The 21387-nt window shown below is 43.3% G+C and overlaps 2 protein-coding genes across 8 annotated transcripts; one reads left to right on the top strand and one right to left on the bottom strand.

Annotated features, from left to right (window-relative positions):
* Positions 1–4306: 4306 nt before the first annotated feature.
* On the bottom strand, positions 4307–6762 carry LOC129601613 (dehydrodolichyl diphosphate synthase complex subunit nus1-like). The gene is made up of 5 exons (XM_055500474.1): positions 6301–6762; positions 6096–6239; positions 5413–5553; positions 5017–5116; positions 4307–4608 (listed from the first exon to the last, which is right to left on the bottom strand). Exons 1-5 carry the CDS (start codon positions 6692–6694, stop codon positions 4518–4520), a joined length of 870 nt encoding a protein of 289 aa, XP_055356449.1. The 5' UTR covers positions 6695–6762; the 3' UTR covers positions 4307–4517.
* A 2768-nt stretch (positions 6763–9530) lies between these two features.
* Positions 9531–13137, top strand: LOC129601611 (uncharacterized). 7 transcript variants are annotated; one of them, XM_055500468.1, is made up of 3 exons: positions 9535–9649; positions 10849–11202; positions 11876–13136. In XM_055500468.1, the coding sequence occupies exons 2-3, from the start codon at positions 10879–10881 to the stop codon at positions 12914–12916; spliced, it is 1365 nt and encodes a 454-aa protein (XP_055356443.1). In that variant the 5' UTR covers positions 9535–9649; positions 10849–10878; the 3' UTR covers positions 12917–13136. The 7 variants fall into 7 exon arrangements, with proteins under 7 accessions (XP_055356448.1, XP_055356443.1, XP_055356444.1 ...); XM_055500469.1 differs by lacking the exon at positions 9535–9649 and adding an exon at positions 9734–9913; XM_055500470.1 differs by lacking the exon at positions 9535–9649 and adding an exon at positions 9734–9913 and having other exon boundaries at positions 10993–11202.
* Positions 13138–21387: the final 8250 nt, after the last annotated feature.

Raw genomic sequence — 21387 nt, forward strand, 5'->3', positions numbered from 1 at the left:
AGATGCAGACTTAACACTATGAAAAGAGGAAGACTAGTCTTCGCATAGGAGTAGTGTTAACGGCTTGTTTTATGTTTGTCTATGGAGATTTGTGACCAAAATGTTACACGCCGTTGATTTGCCCATTTTAGGGGAGTAGTTTAGTATTTTCCGGAGGGCAAAACCCTGCAGAATGCAGTGAGTTATGCATACATAACAACAACAACAACTTTATTCCCCCAGATTTCTTCTGGCAGGGGCACACCATGCGTTGTGCCATATATACTTAAACATTAGATACAATACAGAACAAATCTTTACAAGAGTATGACAACAGACAATAGTGGTAATAAAAAAGAAAAAATTAGATTTAAATAGTTATTTTAAACGTTGTTCAGAAGAAGGTTGTAGTTCACATTTGAATGCGTTCGCACATGTATTAAAATTATGGAGGTAACAACAAAATCTCCTCGCCATATGCTTTGCGACTATCCTTCAAGATCTGGTTAAGAAAATTGCTAATATAAAAAAACAACATTTTCTCGTTCTCCGTCGGCATATCTTTCCTCCGTAATATGCCCTGTATGATTTCCAGCAATCCACCATCCGGTACTGTAATGCCCAAGGAAATAAGACGCTCCTTCAGTTTTTCTCTATGTAGGAAATATGCTGGACACTCGTTCAGGGCATGCTGCTCATCCTCCACAACTTCGCAGAAGGTGCACACTAGCTCCTCCCGTGGTACTCCACTCCATCGTCCTGTCTCTACAGCAAGATGGTGGTTTGAGGTCAGCATCTTCATCCAGTGTTCACTGTCCTTTACAGGCATACTTTGTAAACGTAATGATACTGTAAACGTTATAGTATATACGGCTTGTTTTCGAACGGTTGATACCATTATAAGAGAATAGTTTAGCATTGCTGGCAGTGTAACTGTGCAACCATCCACAGTTGCTGGTTAAGTTACTTAAGTAAGCCGCTGACCGCTGGTTGTGTTCCACACTATCGACTTGAACGCTAAGTTTGAGTGCTATCGACTCATTCAATTTTGCTGAATCTCCCAAGCTTGGACTTTATAAGGATATTAGCAATTACATTTACCGCAAAAGCCTTATATACTTGCACAAAGATACAGGATCAGAAATTCAGCAAATTTTCCAATTTAGAATATGCCTTTTAATTTGAAACCGGTCAAAGCAAAATTCTAATTGCCGGTTCCCGAGCACCAGAGAAACTTCAGGCGGCGGCTATGGAGTAAAACGTACAAAATCGATTTTGCATTCTTATCACTTACGCAAAGTGAAATAATGTTTCATAAGCGTGTTTCCGCATGTACTGAAATTTCTTAACAGCGACAAAAAGTGTCACAGAAGGCAGCTTGTCCTAAATTTTTGAAGTTGGTTTGGTTTAAACAATAACCGATTGAGACGCAAGAATTGGAGTTATCTTGCAAGTCCAAAGCAAACAACCAGCCGTCAAAAACTGCATTAAACCGTCGCCTTTTTGCGGTTGCATCAGTTACAATGCGGCTGTTAACGGCTTTTTCCATAATAATAATTTTTTTCAATTTTGGTTCAATCCACACACACCTAAGAGGCTAATTTCAGAGATGAAATGGGTGCTAGAATGAGCGCGTTCTCATTCCAGCAGCACGCTGCTGGAATGAAAATCTTTGAAAATTCGTAACTTTGTTATTTGCCGTGCAAAATGTTTTTTGTATGCGCTTAAAAAATATAAAATAATGCATACTATTAGGCAGAATAACCGATTTTCTGGTTTTGTCTCAAGGTTTGGCACTGTGAGCATACGTGCTTAGCATAGTCGCCTATGATTAATCTAGAATGAATCTTCTATAGACAGGTGTGTTAACAACAAAGGCTCACAATGAATAACCAAAAATGAAAACGAAAAATCATTTGTTCTGCCTAATGGTATGCGTTATTTTGTATCTTTTAAGCTTATACAAAAGAATTTAACACGAAAATTAACAAAGTTACGAATTCTTGAAGATCTTCATTCCAGCGGCGTGCTGCATGAGCCACCGCACGCGTACTTCAGCTACGTTGCTGCTAGACAGCTGGCAAAACTTTCCCAGCAGTATGGCAAAGAAAATCGACAATGAATTACTGCTCTGTAAATGGTATGCTCTCGTCGAACGTTGTATAGTAATAACCACCCTCCAAAATTGTTGCAGTCAGGAGCGTGTCACAATTTGGTTACAGACTCCCGTACGCCGTTCAGAAACAAGCCGTATATAGACAATAGAAAGTCTCATGTATTCTCGATATATACCACAGCCAACGGAACTATTTCCGCGAGGAAATGCCACGAAGTGTTTTAATACAAATAATCACCCCAGTAATACCGCACACTTTATTTCGTACAGTAAAACTTTGACTTTGTAGAACCACATGTGAAATTTCAGAGGACTCACTTTTTACCCATTCTGAAAGATTTTTTAATTTTAGTCAGAGTATTTGTCACATCGCTAAGTCCGGTACGAGTGTTTCTTTTTCGCTTATTTTTCTCATATGTGCGCCTTTCTTTTCGTACGCACGCCCTTCAGTTTATTCCAGAACGAAGAGTAAGGAACCTTGTACTTTTTCGCTGCAGCGTACTGTGACAGGTTCCCCGTTCTACAAGCCTTCAGCGCCAAGGCCATACGATCATCGTACGCTGCTGGTAAAGGCACGTCGCTGGCAGGTTCCTCCACACAATTCTCACTCAACGGTAGGCCCGAAACAACGCTGATACTCGCGCAAGAAATCTCCATCGCAGGTGCAGAAAACAAACTGGCAGGTAGCCGTACGTCGGTGATATTCTCATCGTAGTACATCTCGCCAGATGAATCTTTATATTTAGATGGTAATTTTATAACATTATTATCAAGAGCTTGGTTAATTAATGTCAGTCACTGGTTACTGGAAATTCTGCGGAGAAACAAAGTTATAAAACCAAAACAAAATTCGCATTTAAATTTTAATACGAGTGTGCGTTACAGTAAATAGCAGGCCGTGTTCAGCTAACGGGTGCGTGACGGCGCGCGGCTACCGCCAGCCTAAGGTGGCTGACAGTGTTGCACAGCACGCAAATGGTTATCAGATTCTCTCGCTACCCTAGTTTTTTTGTCTATCACATGTACTAAGCTCGTCCTCGTATCAATTGTTTTTCTGCTGGGATTAATTGCGGTGTTGCCGTAAATTGCGGAATAGTCGGAATACAGAGCAAAGCGATATACATACTCACATTGTCACAATGTTAATGAGTACTACCGTAATACTTACTTACTGACAATGAAATAGGCATGTACAGACTATAGACCAAATTATATAAAGTATACTTACTCGTATGAAGGATATTCCAAATTGTATTCTCCATGAATAACCAATTCAGAATACTCGGTGCGTTTCCTATATCACCCAAATTTTTGTAGTTGTTCTGCCTGCAACATAATTTCTGCAGAGCCGGGATGTCTCTGCAGTCCAATATGCTGAATAATATCCCATTTCTGTAAAAAGCCGGCGATTTTAAAGCAGAATATTGCAACAAAAGCACTTTTGGAATACCTCACGTGTTTTATATAAAGCGGGCATGGGGATGATTGGCATTGTCAACCCGAGAGCGAGCGACGACGGTGTTGCCTCCGGAAGTGGTGAAAAGAGTGCGTACAATTAATGCAAGGGAAGAGAAGATCAAAGAGTTATTCCTTGCCACAAAGCTAGACGAAACTTTAACACTACATGTCCGGATTTAGTTCGATGCTACACCTTGGAATTCCCATTTTTTCACCTGCACCGAGCCGCACACTGTAAAAGACGTACTCTTGAATTTAACGAAGTAGTGTTTTAACGCTCTTATAGCCTCTACCCTAGCGCATATTCACCATGTATCTGTACTGCGAAATTAATTTCACTTTATTGCACACTTGTTGTATCTCCGGAGAAAAACAAAGAACAGTTTTGTTGTGTGCAATGAACCTGTATGTCATTCCGTCTTCATACGTAGCAAATCGCGACTACAGATACGTCATCTAAAGACCAATATCATAAGCGAATTCGATAATATGTAATTATTATTGGCCTATTGTCAGTTTGTTATTGTTATTAGCCTATAACTGTTAATCGTATAACTATTAACTATGCACCTCACAAATTTCGAATTACGAGTATAATAATTCAGTTTTCAGTAATTATAGTGTGGTTTTCTGATTACATTGTTAATAAATTATCTGTGGAAATGCGATTAAGAACAAAAATGGCCATGAGACGACGAATGTACAAATTAACCGGAAGACAGCGCAGTTTCGTTTGTGATAAAGAAACACGCCCAAACATTTTATTTTACCACATATGTATTATTTGTCCAACACGCTAAACATTCTGCTGTACAAAACACCCTTCACTGGCGACTGCAACACAGTCAACTGTCAAGACAAGTCAAACGTGGAATAAAATCAATTAAATTAACTAGTAATCAATTTTAAACGGAATTAAACCGGCAACAACCGCAAACAGAGAAAACCACCAGTGTGCATTGTTTTACCGCCCGATCCGCTGCTCGACCCGCGAGTACCGGTACAGGGCCCAGCGGAATTCTTGGAAAGACACAGAGTCCCATCGTGGACAATATCTGCAGAATATAAACAACGGAATTCATTAAAAAATTTGTTATAATTATTTTAATTGAATTTATTAACAAAATTTGTTAATATTGTTAAATTAGTAATATTATTTAATAATATTATCGAAAGCAATAACAGCGCTCGACAACCACTAACACGAACAGAATTAACAACGAAAAAATTCTTAACATACACTGTACCCTGAACGATAATTGCACAGTAAATATTCAAGAAATAAAAAAAAACATTGGAAAACACAAAACAATTATTGAAACGTCTGGTGTCAATATCAAAAATTAAATACAGAAACGGGAGGAGGAAATCAAAGAACAATCAGCAAATTTCAAACATACAACTAAAAAAACGCTAAATTATACGGTTTACAGGGTACATTATAAAATGTTACGACGACTTACATAATTTCACTTAATCGCACGTGCCAAGGCAAGTATCCAGCAAGACTGTTGGTCCGCCCGATTTTCAATATTAATTCCGGATCCGGAAAAGGCTGCTTATCTACAACGCAAAAGTTTATTCAACTTTGGTGCTTTCTGTTGCAGACTGAAAGATTAAAAGCCAAACTGCAGACAAATCTTGGCAGTACACTGCACGAAAAACAAAACCACGCGCAAACACATTTTAAAAAAATAAAAGCGTCAAGTCTGTTTATCCGTGGGCTGAAATGCACATAGCCAACGTATAGAGATGCGAAAAATAATACTTAAAACGCGCTAAAAGATGCAAACATGTATGCGAAATAGGCAGCGCAGAAATTAAAACCAATATCCAGGTTGACCAAGTGAGTACCGTACCTGAAATGTACGACTGAAGTACATTCTGATCAATGTCCTCGGTGGATAGCGTTCCATTTAGCACATCCCGACAGACATCCTCGGCACATTTGGCAATATTCGATTTCCCATCCGACTCCGACAGAAATATCACATTGACACCTGCAATAAGCAATCAAAGCCACACTGCTCCAGTATTCCTTCAAAATCAAAACATAAAAAATTATAAATATTCGTAACTCACCGAAAACAGCAAATAAACATTATCAGCAAAACTAACATTAACTCGTATCCAAATACAAACATGCTTAAAAATAAAAAATATTAGACAAGCTTTTTGAACTGCAAGGAAACCAAATCTAAATGCAGCATCCACCAAAACTTAAAATCATAGCACACAAAATTATTTAATATACAAAAATACTAAATAGCAAATTTCTTCGTCAGTGCAACTTACCATATCATAAATTTTTAAAATAAACAAAAATATTGGAAAACAAAATTTTTCACACGGAAAGAAATAAAGCCTAAAATGTGGAGAAAAAAAGGAATATTTTACATCATAAAGCTCAATTTATTATGCAGTAATAGTGTAATACTGTACAGTATAATAGTTTTTAATGACGATGGAGCTTCCACGTCATCACGCTGAAACCCCCAATTCCGCGTAAAACCACAAAGTCCATGCAGAATAAATGACTTACCGTTAAAATTAATCATCTTTTCGTCCACGGCGACAGGCTTCTTAACACCGTTCTTCCGTACCCCATCCCGCAGGAGAAACTGCGACGCGGGAACCTCCTGCATCAGTCTGCTTCGCACTTCCCTCACCCGACTCATCCACACCCCTGCAACACCCCGCAACATCAACTACCGCCCCCCTGCAGCAAAACTATCACGCAGCCGTACCCTGTGCATCATACACACTGACGTAGGCCACGCCAAAGGCGGCGGACCACGTGACGAGCTCCAGGAGGTTCTCCAGGGGAAAGCGCGACGGCGTCGCGGCGAAGACGATGCCCAGATGCACGGGGATCTTGGACAGGCACTGGCGGTCGCGGCGCGCCGTGTCGGCGTAGTCAGCGGGGTGGATGGTGTGGCGGGCGTGCCGCCAGCGCCAGATGATGGACACCGTGAAGGTGTACGCGGAGATGAGGAGATGTAGCAGCTGCCACAGCAGCAGCAGTACGGCGGAGCGCAGGGGACTGAAAATACCCATGGACAGCTGGAGATAATACAGGGATTTCAACATAACACTGTTAAAGGATGGGCCAGGCGTCAGCAATATCGATATCACCACCATGAGCAAAACGTCCACAGGCCACAAATATACAACCAATTATTAATTCTGAAAAAGATGATCACTGAAAATTTCAAGTCTACAACTGGAAACACGTCTACATACACGAGTGACGATAGCCGTGCGGTCAATCCCACTGTAAGTGGCAGCATTCCATTTCCAGTGACACCAATTCCATTTCCCTGTGTGATTTTTCCGCTGCAACATGAAGTACTGATTGTGCAGTACTTGCTTTACCGGTGTTTTTGCAGGTTTAAAGAAAAAGTAAAAAGAAAACCTTACTTAATATAATAGGCCTTTTTTAAAGAATAAGTCAACCGTAAAACAGAAAAGTAAATAGTAAAGCAAAAATACGAGAAGCTGATTGACTCGTGACCATGAGAACTAAATAGTACAATACAATACACTACATAGCAGTGAATATTTTGGTTAGTAAATTGCACAGTTCAATGTTATATTTGTTTTTCACTGTTATATTTCTTTGCAACGAATTTAAATGCTAATGTAATTACGTCTTACAATTAAATATACATAAGTACATACGTTGTACTTCGAAGCTAGCAATTTTTGTAATTAGCACCATTATACGAGAATGCAAGTATTTTAATTCATATTCGGTGGAGTATCAAAACTGATGTGTATGCTATCAATTTAATATAGAAAGATACAACATGCTTTGATTGCTTTCCCCCTTTCCAAATTAACATGTCAGCTACAGTCATGTGGCAGCCAGGTTATGACTTTATTTAAAAGAGAAGTTTCTGCGATCATAAACCGGTAAAGGTGTATTTACAATATTCCACAAGAACCCTTCACCACCGATATCTCCGGCTATTGGCTGTCTGCACGAAATCTCTGGTGGCCGAAATGAATGGACACGGGTAGGGGCACAACAACCTTCTGATCGGCTGGAACCTGCCAACCTGGGAGACGCTGTGGCGCTGCGCTTACGGTTAGAAGTAAGTACCAATACGAACACCGCACCAGTGTATACGATATAATTATGTGTAGCGATATTCGTATTTGAGCGGATGACCCTGGCTAGTGGCTATTACGGCTCGAGCTGTAAGTTCAGCACAGAACGGAAACGGGCATGCACATACGAATCGCTCTCCGCTGTTTTTAAGCGCTCCTTTGCGGCGGCTGGATTGGGAATAAGACGGGAGCTCACCAAAGTGACGGCAAGCGAGCGGACGGTGTGATATTATTAGCCTATTTCAGATTGCACGGTTTTGTTAGTTTCGGCTCCGGTTCCATGTGGAACCTTCCGTTCCGGGTTGTTTTACGTCCGTTCGCGACGTTAGCAGCTGTAACCTAGCGTCGTGCGGTGACGCGTAAAAACTGTCTGCCTTACGCGGATGCTTGCAACGGCTCAGACACATGAGTGAATGGCAGGCCAGCGTATGCTGCCCGTGGATCTTTTTTGAGCACTCAGACCGCCGACCGTTAGCAGGGTGGTCACGTCCTCGCGCGCACTCGACTCGATTAATTTTTTCGTTGCTGTACGTGACCAAATTCTAACCGCACAAAGATCTGAAGCAGTTTTCATCCTGCCAACGTACTGTACTGCTTATCTGACGCCGTGCGATTCTATGTACGGAGCCTCTACCGTATGCAATCTGAAATAGGCTATTGACTGACCTAATACAGGAAAGAGAAAGCACTTAGCTGGGAAGTAACCTATCGAAGACTGAACGCTCTGTCATGTGTTATGCCACCGTACCCGTTCGGTTTGGTTTTTGGCTCACTGCATCATTCTGCAGACGTATACATTCTCCGTCGTACAGTAATCTGTAGCTGCCACTTGATTGCCAGCATTTGCAAAGAAACGGAATGTTTTCTTGTCCGCTGCTCGTATGTTGGCGGAAAGCAGACAGTGCGAAGACAATTTAAGCCGACCGAAATCTTCGAATGAAGTGTAGCAAAGGTCATTCATGTGTCCATGGCGTTTTTAACAGCATGATACTTATCCATTCACGACAGGCCATCGATATTAGTGATAAAACGATAATGAATGGCATTTGTTATTTTATGTGGTCCATGCCAGGACTCAAGGACCACATAATAATTTATATGTGGTTCATGTAAGAACTTAGTTAGCGTCGTTAGTACCACTCGAAACACACGATAAAGTGCTCTGTAAGTTAAAGTGAGATTTTGGTTTATAGAAACCAGCCACCAGATTCGAAGTTTAAAGTGTTCTGTAGTTAAAGGAACCCTCTGGGTTCTTTTAAGATACAGAACATCCATACTTTAGCGCGCAGTCACAAAACACAAGCTAAACAAAAACGCTCTGTAAGTTACAGAACACTTTTACAGTGCGTCTCGAGCGCCCCTATTGATACACCGATATCAACGACATATACACCTATCCACCACATACTGGTCGTTCAAAAAATGTTGCGCTAATAACTAACGTCTTCTGTTTCTGTCATATCGGTGATGGCCGGTTGGAGAAAAATGAGAAAACAGATTTGGACGGTAGGCGACAGATTTGTTTGTTTGCGCTGGTAACAGTGCGGAGAATGCTCACGCGGCTACGGGTTTCGAGAATAGAGAGCAATCTCGGTTTGGGCGCGACGCAGTTGGGCATTGAGAAAGCTTATTTCCTGCCACTTCATCATGAGATCGTGAGCAATGCTTTTATTTTACTTCACTTTTTTTAATTTCATACGATGATCTGCAAGCGCCACTTGAACCCGGCTTCCGACTGCTGCAACTGCCCTACCGCTTAATCGACAGTTTACACACTTTTGCTAGAATAGTATCTACTGTTTACTTACTATGCGCGCCATTAATTCTCGTCTCGTAGCAACGTATGACGAAATGTGAGTAGTTTCATAATTCAAAAAACCTATGGAATTTCGTGTACTACATTGTAGAACTATGTACAAGTATGTTTTTTTAGTCAGCTGCTAACCTGCTACCTGTGAGCGTCAAGGAAAGGACTGTGTGTATGTAAGTATGTTCTAAACTGTGAACTATTTAGATGACACCGGCAGCTCTAGAAAAACGCGAATGTGGTAGGCACACATATTTTTATTCTTTGCTACCTGAATACAAATCGGTTAACATTTGCACATTTCAATAGCCCTAAGTAATTAATTTACATAGTAAACTAAAGAGCTACGAGTAGTTTGCAAAAACTGATCATGTGGTGTGTGGAGACGGTCGCAGTTTCTTGTGCCATTACATCCACGGCTCGAAATACTGGCACTACCGGTAAATATTAGTCTACCGAAAACTTTTTCTTAATCGCTGTCGATTTATCGGTGATGTAAATTGTTTTCTGACACCATCGATTTCAATAACTGGATCCTTACGCCCTTCTGTACTGTTACACGTTTTCGCCATTGCATAATCAGTTCAGCAATTTTTTCCCACTTACGGATACTGCATCAACATCGATATGACTATCGTAGACTAGTGGCTGTCTATGTAGAGTCCGGATTTAAAGAGTACTTACTATAGAGCACAATTTTGTCCAGGAGACTGCAGTTATTAAACGCACGAAATAAATCAAGACCAGTTCAAAAAGGCAATTGGAATTTTGAAAATGTTTTCTTTTGGTTGAAATGTACTTATGGAAGTTTTGAAATTACTGGCCCGAAATACTGGCACTACCGGTAAATATTAATTTACCGAAAACTTTTTCTTAATCGCTACGGTAGTCATAGCCCAATTGAGACTACATTCCATTTAACTCGTGCAGCTTAATCTCAAGTTCAACCGTAGTTCGTAGGCAAATAAAGCTCCACTTGATGTTGTTTGCGGCAGTTGAATGATAACAGTTCTCAATATGGTTTTATGGTTTTATGCCAATGAACGCTTTGGCCGGGATCAATTTCAAACGGAAAATGTGGCGTTATCGGTACAGTGTACATCGCGTAGCGTTTTACAGTAAGATACAATACGAGGAGCGAAGTAGTCGCTTGGGTAGCGCATGTGCGCAGTTCGTTGTCAACTTCAGAACTTTGAAGTTTTAAAATTGTGACCGTGACGCAAGTTAAAATTTATCGACTGACTACTGCTATATGCAGTTGTACAGTGCAGTTGACAGCTGTGATGCTTTTCTAAAGGCATTACGGTGTTACTTTTTAATTTTTTCGTTTGGAGTGGAAGTTGCAACATACGAAGTAACTAGTTATTTACGACAGTGTGGATACTGTATCGATCGCAGTCTGCAAATGTTCGTCCCGAGAATTCGCCATCCTTTGTTGCTTTTTCTGGCAGTCATATTTATCTTGGCGACGATCTATTATTTCTTGCCCTCCTACCAACAACCTGAATCGCATTTGCAGAGTATTCACTGCGACAAACCTTGCATGACTTCTTGCGGCAATCAGATTATTAAGGTAACGCCACAACAACTGCCTCGATCCAGTGTTGCTCTTCGATGGTTCCATGTGACGGATTTCAATCTCATCTGTGCAGTCGTCTTGGAGGAAGCATGGGATTCGTATGCCGATGCGTTTGACGAACAATTTCGCAGAACTTTCCTATCAGATTCGGTAAAGCTGAATTCCGTACTCTTACTGTAGTAATTCGGTAAAGCTTAATTCATAAACATGACCCGCAAAACTGCATTACATTGCCGGATTCTGAGTGCCTAACCAACTACTGTATTTGTATCTATTTTGTAACACTTTATTGGGACTTGAGAGTTCAGCTGCTCTGCGTTGCGGCACTGTTGTCTCCATTCTGCCTCCACTTGCAGTAACAACGAACGAGTAGCGGAAAAACTATAAGGGTTAGCGTAACAAGCAAATGGTTTAGACAGTACACCTCGAGTGTCCTTTAAGGAACTAGCCATCGCAGTGGACTGAAAAGACCACTTGAAATGCATAAATATGGTATCCGGTTAATAGGTTAATTGTAAAATCACAGCTTTGTTGATCTGTACAGAAGTGGAGCTGGCATAAGTAAAGCTGCGCTTTGACGTCGAAGCGCAACGCTTACACGGGCACGGAGCAAGTAAATTGATACCTCATCCTAGAATAATTTTTATTCACGAATCACGTAACTGGCTCACGCGCCATATACTTTTAACTCGCTCTTTTTTTCGTGACCGGTGCATTCCGCGCCGCGTAATGCTTACATTATTAAGTTTGCATCGAGCAAGTACTATATATTAGAGTTATTCTAATCAAATGAAGAAATTTACTTCTATCTGCCTGCTTTCAGGTTAAGCGTTTTATGATGACATACAGAGATAACTGTCACCCTAGCCGGCTACTTTTCGGTGCCTTTCTCGGACATAGCCCCGGACTGGGATTCGGTTCCATCTTGAGCAATGGATTAGGAGCATTTCACATCGCGGAGTTGACGGGGCGACGCTACCAGATTGTGCATCACGAATGGCCGTACGAAAAACTGAGCACATTTTTCGACGATTTTGCCGGTTTCACTCCGTGCCCTTTATTTGCTGAATTGTCCAAAGAACAAGCTGAGCGCTTGCTGAAAAACGCGGGCACTTACAATGTAACGTACGCCAGTAACACCGTAAAGGTCAGCCGCGATGTGGATGCCGCTCCGTTGAATCCGTCCAATGAATTCAACGCCATGCGCATCGTTTTAAGCGAATTGTATCGAGAAGACTTTCAGGGTTCCTTCCGCACCAAATCCCTGCTGACCAAATCGGTGTGGCAGTTGAAGCCGCAATTTCGTGAATTTATTAAAGTGCTGCTATCGAGTGTGCTATCCCAAGGATTTGTCGGAGTGCACATGCGCCGCACGGACAAAATTACCAACAAGGAAATGGCGGATATTCCCATTGAACGGTTTGCTGACGCAATCCGCAAGCTCGTTGTAACGAAAGCGTATCCACGATGTGCCGTGTTTGTGATGACGGATGACGAATCTGCTTGTGATTTGCTGCGTACGCTTTTGCGGAGGGATGCTTGTGCGGTGTACACGATTGTGGACTTGACGCAGCTGCACGGATTTAATCCAATGCAGCTGTTTGTGGATCCTTTAAAGCAAGTAAAGCACGGTGTCCCGCGGCTAAACAGGGCCTACTGGACCAAACACACCACGCAGCTGATTATGGAGCTCACCATATTATCCCTCGCCTCGGACGTTGTCTGCACTTTAAGTTCTAATGCATGCAATTTGGTGGCGCTTTTACGCGGCTCACACAATGAAACTGTTCATTCCTTGGATCTAGACTGGTGTCCTTCGAATTACACGGGATATAACACATCCTGCGTGCTGCACACGAACTGAGATTTTACATTGATGTTTTGCGGCCAGTGTAATGTATCAGATCTGGCTAGTATGCTGTATGTACAGTTTTCGTTTTCCTAATGTTTTCCTGATGATTCCTAATGTTTCATTTTCCTAATGTATATTTTATTTCTGGGTCAGCATTTTTTGTTGGAAGCGCTATTGGTGTAAAAGTATCAGATCAAGTACCAGATCAACACGAGGAGGCTGTCTCCACTATTAAACAGTTGGAGCTACCTGTGCAGTGTGCAGTAGCAAAAGTTACGCAGTAAAACGAACGTTATCATATTATTGAATCGCCAAGATTTGTGAATGTTTCGATTCATTGCGCCGGCTCTGACTGTAGACCACAAGAAGCGCGAAGGTGAAGCGTTTTTTTTCAGTTTACGTACTTAAAAACTGAATGGAAAAGACCCATGTAAATTCTTACACTACAAATACCGTATGCGGTATAATTCGAAATATACCAGCCTTCTTGGAGCACCGGTATTAGACGATGCAATCGCCCCGATGTTTACCGAAAAAGCAACGACACTTCTTTCGGTTTGTGAGGGAATGCAGCTTCTCCCGCGACACCAAGCTTTATACCTCCTGAGACACTGTCTCGGCGCGCCTAAAATTATTTACATGCTAAGATGTTGCAACGCGTGGAGGTATCCGCAGCAACTGTATCAGATAGACGAAACGCTACGCTCCTGTTTCCAGCAGCTGTGCAACGTCCGAACCAATCATGATGATTACCCTAGTTGGCGGCAAGCCAGTCTCCCGGTCAGCAGAGGGGGTATCGGTATACGTGCTCTAAACCTGTGGAAGTTAAACGCCCGTCAAGTAGAACTGCCCGAAGCTAACTTCCGGAAATTGCAGAAAACCTGGGATTTACCGATATGCAACGTATCTTTGTCTACCTTGCTGGATGTGTACCGCGACGATGAGATTAATAAAGCGCGCTTACTTGCCCAGTCACGGCCGGAAGCAGGCATTTGGCTGAACGCTCTGCCCTCCGCCCACATTGGGAATTTACTCGACGACGACACGCTGAAAATTTCGGTTGGCCTCAGACTTGGCGCGGTTATCTGTGAACCACGTGAGTGTAGGAAGTGTCACAAGCCAGTAGACCGTTATGCACACCACAGCCTATCTTGCGCTTTCTCAGCCGGCAGGCACCCACGGCACGGCGGGCTCAATAACACTGTACGCCGCGCCCTGGTTTCTGCCGGCTTCCCCACTAAACTGGAACCACGCGGCACCTCACACACGAGCGAACGACGCCCAGACGGCTGCACAACGTTTGCATGGCAGAGGGGTATGTGCTTGGCGTGGGATGTCACTTGTGTCGATACGGTTGCTGCTTCCCATTTAAGGTCTACATCGTCGACTGCCGGATCGGCCGCGGTACAGGCAGAGGAAAGGAAAGCCATTTTGTACTCGTATCTGTGTGGGCAATACATTTTCGCAGCCATTGCCTTCGAAACAATGGGCCCATGGGGACCGTCAGCTACCGCCATTATCAAGGAAATCGGGAAACGTTTATGTAATCAAACCGAAGAGGCTCGCTCCCATGAGTTTCTCCGGCAGCGATTGTCTTTGGAGATTCAGCGGGGAAACGCGGCTTCAGTTTAGGAACAATGGATGGAGTTGAAAAGTTTATTGAACTTTTTCTGTTGTGATCATTGAGCTTTTTTCATTGTTTGGTTAAATTGTAAATGTTTATTGATTTGTACTCTGACGTCGTTTACAAATAAAAGCCTATTTAGCCAGTCGTTAGTGCAGAGTCCTTTTAGTGAACAACGGATACCATTTCGTTAATGGGCGTAAGCTGCATTGCGTTAAACGCAACTACTTTCCATGTGTTTCCCATTCGGGTTGGCACAAAGTATTGACCCCACAAGGACTCGCCTCGATAGATGTACACCGCCGCACTGGAATCCGCCATGCCCCAACTGGTGAGGTTAGTCTTGTCCATCTTGTCATATACGCTGACTTCGTAGATACCAGGCAGTTGCTTCTTAATCACTGTGCTGTCGACCTTATTTCCAATAAAATCGTTATGCACGAGACTATCAGCGCTGACAGGAGAGAGAGCTTCGACATGACCGCGGAGAGCGCTATTTGCCAGAGGACACTTTATGTAATTCATATGCATGGTGCGGATGCATGTCCCGCATGATGACCCGAATTTCGTTGCTACTTATTTGCGGATGCAGTATTCCAAAAGGGTACACCTTCGTTTGTCCACCAATAACGCTTATAGTGAAAAATGATCCGTTTCCGTTGTGCCCGGATACACTAGCGGTATAGTACCCGGTGGGCAGCTCAATTGTCCAGTGTCCGGCGTTGTCTGTTGTGGTGGTCGCGTTTGTCAAATCGGTGAAGTTATATAAACCCGATCGGAACTCGATGCTGGTATGACTGGCACTCACCGCTCTTATCGAGGTGTGTCAGATGCCCACTGGCTCTACCCAACCCAGTGAAACGCTGAGGGATAAGCATTAGCGGCTCCATGAACGTTTCATGATTCAGATTGAACTGATGTTGAAAATTGCGTACGTTGACTGGATGGTAACCAGCTGTTTCGAAGACAAGACTGTAGCCTCTTCGTCTCGGCAACCGCCCTGAAAATTCTCCAGAGGAATTGGTAGTAGCGTTGATTCTCTTAAACGGCACACCACTTTGGTCGAATAAGGTCACCAATATAAGTGTGTAGTTCATCGCCTGGCAGGTATCGGCATTCTTTGCACTCCAGAAGCAAAGAACGGACAGATCTACAAAGGTTTTTGTTTAGCCTACAGATAACTAACGTGATGCGTCCCGAAGAAAAAAATGCGTCCCAGTTCACTCTGGTACGAAACATTTCCGATATAATAATGGTTACTGCTGCTAAAAAGCACCATCACGGCAGTACTTACTGTTGTTAGTCTGGTTGTGAAAGAAGGGATCGGAGAAATTAAAGTTCCACTTGGAATTTCTGGACAGTAATGTTGAAAATAGTAACGTTATATTCTGGTATGATCGACGAAATCGTTATTTTGGCGCTGAGATTCTGAGCTGATGCCACTCCCATTCCACAGAGAATATGAAAACTAGCAAAGGAATTGTTACTCTATCCATTCTAGAAATTGTTTCATTAAGCCACGAATCGCCACAAAATTGTAGGTACTGCTTTACGCAGCGGGAGTAAAGGTCACAATCGCTTCGGTCTTTGCCTAAACTCCAGAATACAGTTTGCTGTGCTCGTTTAAAAACGCTTATAAATCCACTGGCACGCGTACCGGTGACGCTGTTACGCACTGGTGATGAAATCTAATTTGCAAACAGAGGGTTTTTCGCCACCCTTTATAACGTATACATGTATAACATGAATCAGGCTTTTGTTCACTTCACCGTGCACGGCTGCGCCGACGCCGCCGAGTACAGATAATAAATATATTATCGTCTTTGTCGCCGGTCGAATAATCATAGAATACGCGACCTGGCGTCTGGCAAATATGAACGCTTAGACTAATATGTGGAAACGTCCACTCACTTTCGGCATTTTCGTGGTCACTGCATTACCGCAGCGTATCAGGAAAACCGTACGGTTTTTTTGAAAGGTGGTTTGTGGAATACATTTTGTTTGTTGGCATATGAATAGTTTTGCTGACGTGAATACTAACAGCCGGACGGTTCCCTAATACGCTCTGACAGAACCGTTAGAGAGGAAATCCTGCTGACAGTCCTCGTATCAAAAGTGCAAAAAACTTCGAAAAATCGAGTGATCATTTGTGACGACGGGCAGCTTTTTTAAACACACAGACAACCGTATTAGCAGTGCGACATCTGCACAACACTGACACCAGGCATACAAAATACGAGTACAAAAAGACTTCTATCTGTATGACTGTATCTACAACTGTATATGCATAATAACGGTACAAAGTCTACCACGAAACGAAATAAAAATCAAAAATAAGGCAAATTTATCTGATTTAATCGTAACCCATTAACCCATCAACGTACAACCCATCAATAACTGATCCCAGGACAACAAAAAAGAGTTACGTACAATAATTTATAAAATCCAGAAGAGTCGATAAAAAGTATTTTAACTAAAAACAAGAAAAGGAGACCGCATTTTGGGATTGTTTAATTCGCGTTGTTATTTTAACAACGACAAACCACTATTATTAACAATCCACGCACAGTAATCCACAAGCGACACGACTCACCGTACCATGTCAATTAAGTACTCCCATAGTCCCTTATTCGCCAAAACATCGCGAAACCGCTCAGAAATTACTAAAATGCAATTAGACACTGGATGTAAATGGTAAAGTGAAAACAATCAAAGTGTTCTCTTTTGACTACGACGAAGTGAGCCAATGCTCATTGGTAAAATTGACACCAATTGCTCCTACACGCCACGCGAGAACACCAAAGGTGGGCTCGGAATTTACTTCCTTTGGGCAGTTATGCCGAACATGGCCGGAACCGGCCCCAAGCCATCACAAAGACAACAAAAACAAAAAAATTTTTACGAAGCAACTGACACATGGTAGCGCTTAACATTTCCCAATTTATACCAATTCACACACACACGTACAACTGTAACAGAGAGACTACTAGAAAGGGGGCGTGTCGTGTGTCGCAATACCCGGATTCCTGCGTCCCTCTGAATCCAATCCATTGCTCCTACACGCCACGCGAGAACACCAAAGGTGGGCTCGGAATTTACTTCCTTTGGGCAGTTATGCCGAACATGGCCGGAACCGGCCCCAAGCCCAAAAACCCAAAACGAAAACACGAAAAGGACACAAAAGAAGATCCAATGCGGCGTGATGATGACGATCATTCCTAGGATCGGTTGCGACGATTATGAAGACTGATTCCATTGATTCAAGGGAAACAGTTACATGAGCGCGGCTAGTGAGGTGCGGGATTCCGCACATCCCTGCGCATTCACGAAAAAATTGGCAAATTAAGTGATCCATAGAAATGGCAAATCAGTACGGCTTAGGGCGCTATTCCACCGAGCGAAGTACAAGAGTTTGCACGAAAAATGTAATAAAGCCGGTTGCAAGGAAGTCCTGCGCATCCGACGGCAATAATGCAAGGCAGACGAACGATCTTAGCTAGTCTGGGAATTCCACAGACTGACCTAAATCCACGACTGAATTTGGACTGAATGCTTATAATTTAAGTGCTGTTCCGGCGGACATCACGCCAAGCACAGGATAACTCACAAAATTAATGTCCGCACTCAAAGAGTTGCGTACACAAAGCAGGTAACGACGGAATTCCTGTCATCCTGCGGCAATGACAATAAGATAATTTACGGCAACCACGAAAACGGTGCTATAGAAGATTAACGTAAGATAACGGCGCAAAACTGGAAGGTAAAGTGCTGCTTTTGCGAAATTACATGATGTAGTACTGCGCATAGGAACGTACACAAGTGGAATTTGTACATAAAGCAGGGCGCAATGGAATTCCTATTGCTCCAACGAATTAAAGGCAAAACGATAAACAAGTTTCCAGTAGATCTGGGAATTCCACAGGTCAGATGCAATAAGGACGAATCCGCAAGTAAACAATGGTTAAAGGCCAACTGAAGGTTGCACAATACGACGATAGGGTCGAAGATCCGGAATGTGAAAGGCAGACAGGTCATGCAGCAATAGCGGTAACAATTCAATGATAACAGGACACGTCAGCGAACACGATGAATCCGGGTCAGGAAAAATTTTAAGTAGGAACCAGACAGAAGTAACTCTCCAGGAACATAATCCAGGTCATGTTTGGAGGTGGTACTGGCTCACCGGCTTTCCGGTGAAACAGGTCTCGCGGCGATGTCTCCGGCAAGGTTTGCGCAGGTAATCTCGGCAAGTGCGTGCGGTAAAATGCGGAGGCAGCGGGCAAAACTTCCTGGACGACTTTGACAAATGCGTTGTGGGTGTTTGAAGGTTTGACGGGATTCCGCCAAGTGGCATAAGCCATAAAACCGCGTCCACAAGGCTGAGCGAGTGATGCAAAACAGGTAGAATACTGGCAAAACTACCGTGGCTGGATCCAGAAGGAAGTCCGCATCAATCTTCGTGTTACAGGCAGTTGTTCTTTCCATATAATAAATGCTGCGTTTGACGTGTTGCCGATTCATGCGATCCAACTTCTTCTTACTAGCTGGTCCAACAAAATCACCAGATACATACTCGACACTTGCATAAACCAGTGCAGACATGATGAATTATTATAGTTATACCTCAAAAACAACTGCAAGCTGATAGCAAAAAGACGCTAGAATCATGATGGCGCGTAAATGCGAAAGGTCACGACACAACTACACAAAAAATACCGGTATGCAGTCGGTATACGAAATACCGGTAAAAAATTTTTTACGAAGCAACTGACACATGGTAGCGCTTAACATTTCCCAATTTATACCAATTCACACACACACGTACAACTGTAACAGAGAGACTACTAGAAAGGGGGCGTGTCGTGTGTCGCAATACCCGGATTCCTGCGTCCCTCTGAATCCAATCCATCAAGCTTGATACAGCTGAAAAATTAAAAATTAATGGTTTTACTCTTTTTCAGCTTAATGGTGCAGGAAGATACCGCGTCTACTGCGGACAGGCACTCGGCCAGTACCGAATCCGTTGCCCAAAAACCGCCTCCCTCCCCAGCCGCGCATATGAACAAACATCTGCCGGTTCACCGGCAATGTCCAGCTGCAGAAGAAACAGTGAGGGACAGGCAGCACCGAAAGAATCGCTGTTCCAAACGGCAGAGGTTTTTGCAGTTTCCTGAACTTCCCGTTCATGGAATTCCATAGGGGTAATTATCCAATTTGATTGGACCAATCAGATAAAACTTCACCGTTAAAAGTAGCCGATCCAATATTATACCTTTTCACTGACCATCCAGAATTGTTGGACAGCATGCAACGTTGATGCGATCCATGTTGTCCACGAGTAGCGACAGTACAGTACTGCATCTCGTATCTACTCGTATCTCGATGTTATTCCGATTTCTTCCGCTGAAATGAAGTACGATGATTACGCTGACATGTAGGCAGTATTAATAAGCGACCAAACTTAACGGTCATTAAATGACTAATACTAAACTCTTTTTACTTGGTAGATGTTTTCGTAAACAGCAAGCTAAATATATAACAAAAAAAGGACACTTGGTGCCCTTTAAGTTAATCAGCATACCAAAACCATCGGAAGGTTGGTTTGTGACAACTGTAAGCATGGTTGACTGTGTTTGTTTTAGGAACGAGTTGGATCACGAGTTTTCTAACTCGGCGCTTTTACATCCGGTTAACTCATTCGATGATTGACCAAGGGCACGGCGCGAAATGCACCTTTAAGAAAGTTCAGGTATTCATCGTTTTTGCTTTCTCGTGCGCCGAAAACCTACCCGCCGAAAACTTGCAACTCAAACCATGATGGCCATCCGCGGTGACATCACTTCCGCACCTGCACCGGTGATCGGATGACGCTGGTGCGCCAAGTCTAATTGCGACGGCGATCCGAAACGACTCGTCATCTAGGAGGTTGCCAATTGAGGACGAGGGAAGTGCGTGCGTCCAATAGCCTGATTCTGGGGTTGCGGAAGCCAGTAGTCGGGCTTTGGTGGTGGGATCTACAGCCTCGTGCAGCAGAGTTGCCTGTTCGGCCAGACAGTATGGTGTGTCCCATGCGCGTTGGGAATTTCGGCTTTCTGGCAACGGAGGCGATGCGTCGTCGGAGAGGTACCTCCAAAGGGCAACGTGATCTGTCACATTAACTCCTCCTTGGTGCGGCAGTAGTCGGGAAACCAGACCTTGGGTAGCGTGAATCGAGGCTAAATAAGCCGGCAAAGATAATTCTTCTACCCGTCGGATACCGAGACCACCACAGCGCACTGGCAGTGAAGCTCGACGCCACGCGGTTGTGTCCAAACGAACATTACAGATTGATTCCAGCGACAATCTTAAGACTTCGTCGAACTCGCAGAGGCTATCCCGAGCCTCGAAAGATGGAGTTGGGCATTTGCCAGTTGGGGATGTACCTGTAGTCGATTGCAGTGATACCATAGCAAGTAAATGTATTGTACGACTGGAACGAATATCGAAGGCGGCGGGCAAAGCCCAACTGCGCCAAGCGGGTAGTATGATGGTGCGGTGATCGTGCATGTACACTGTGCGCCAAGTCGCCGCCAACGTACCGCAGACGACCATTGGGCGGGGTATACCATTCTCAAACACTTTAAAACAATCCCGCATACGATTTTCGACACGTAAAGTATAGCGTGCCGACACTATACACGAGGAACACTGTACACAGGGTACACAGGGCACACTGTTTAGTTGCAGCTATGATTTTTTACCATTGACATGCGTAATTGCGTATTACGCTCGGCGATGGGTGCAGTGAGCAGGTGTCTGCAATGTATAGGTTTGGCCATTCTGGTATTTCATTCGGACGAGCAGTAACAACTGTAAAAGC

This window comes from Paramacrobiotus metropolitanus, unplaced genomic scaffold (genome assembly GCF_019649055.1).
Source record: "Paramacrobiotus metropolitanus isolate TYO unplaced genomic scaffold, Prichtersi_v1.0 Parri_scaffold0000254, whole genome shotgun sequence".
In the NCBI taxonomy this organism is placed as follows: Eukaryota; Metazoa; Tardigrada; class Eutardigrada; order Parachela; family Macrobiotidae; genus Paramacrobiotus; species Paramacrobiotus metropolitanus.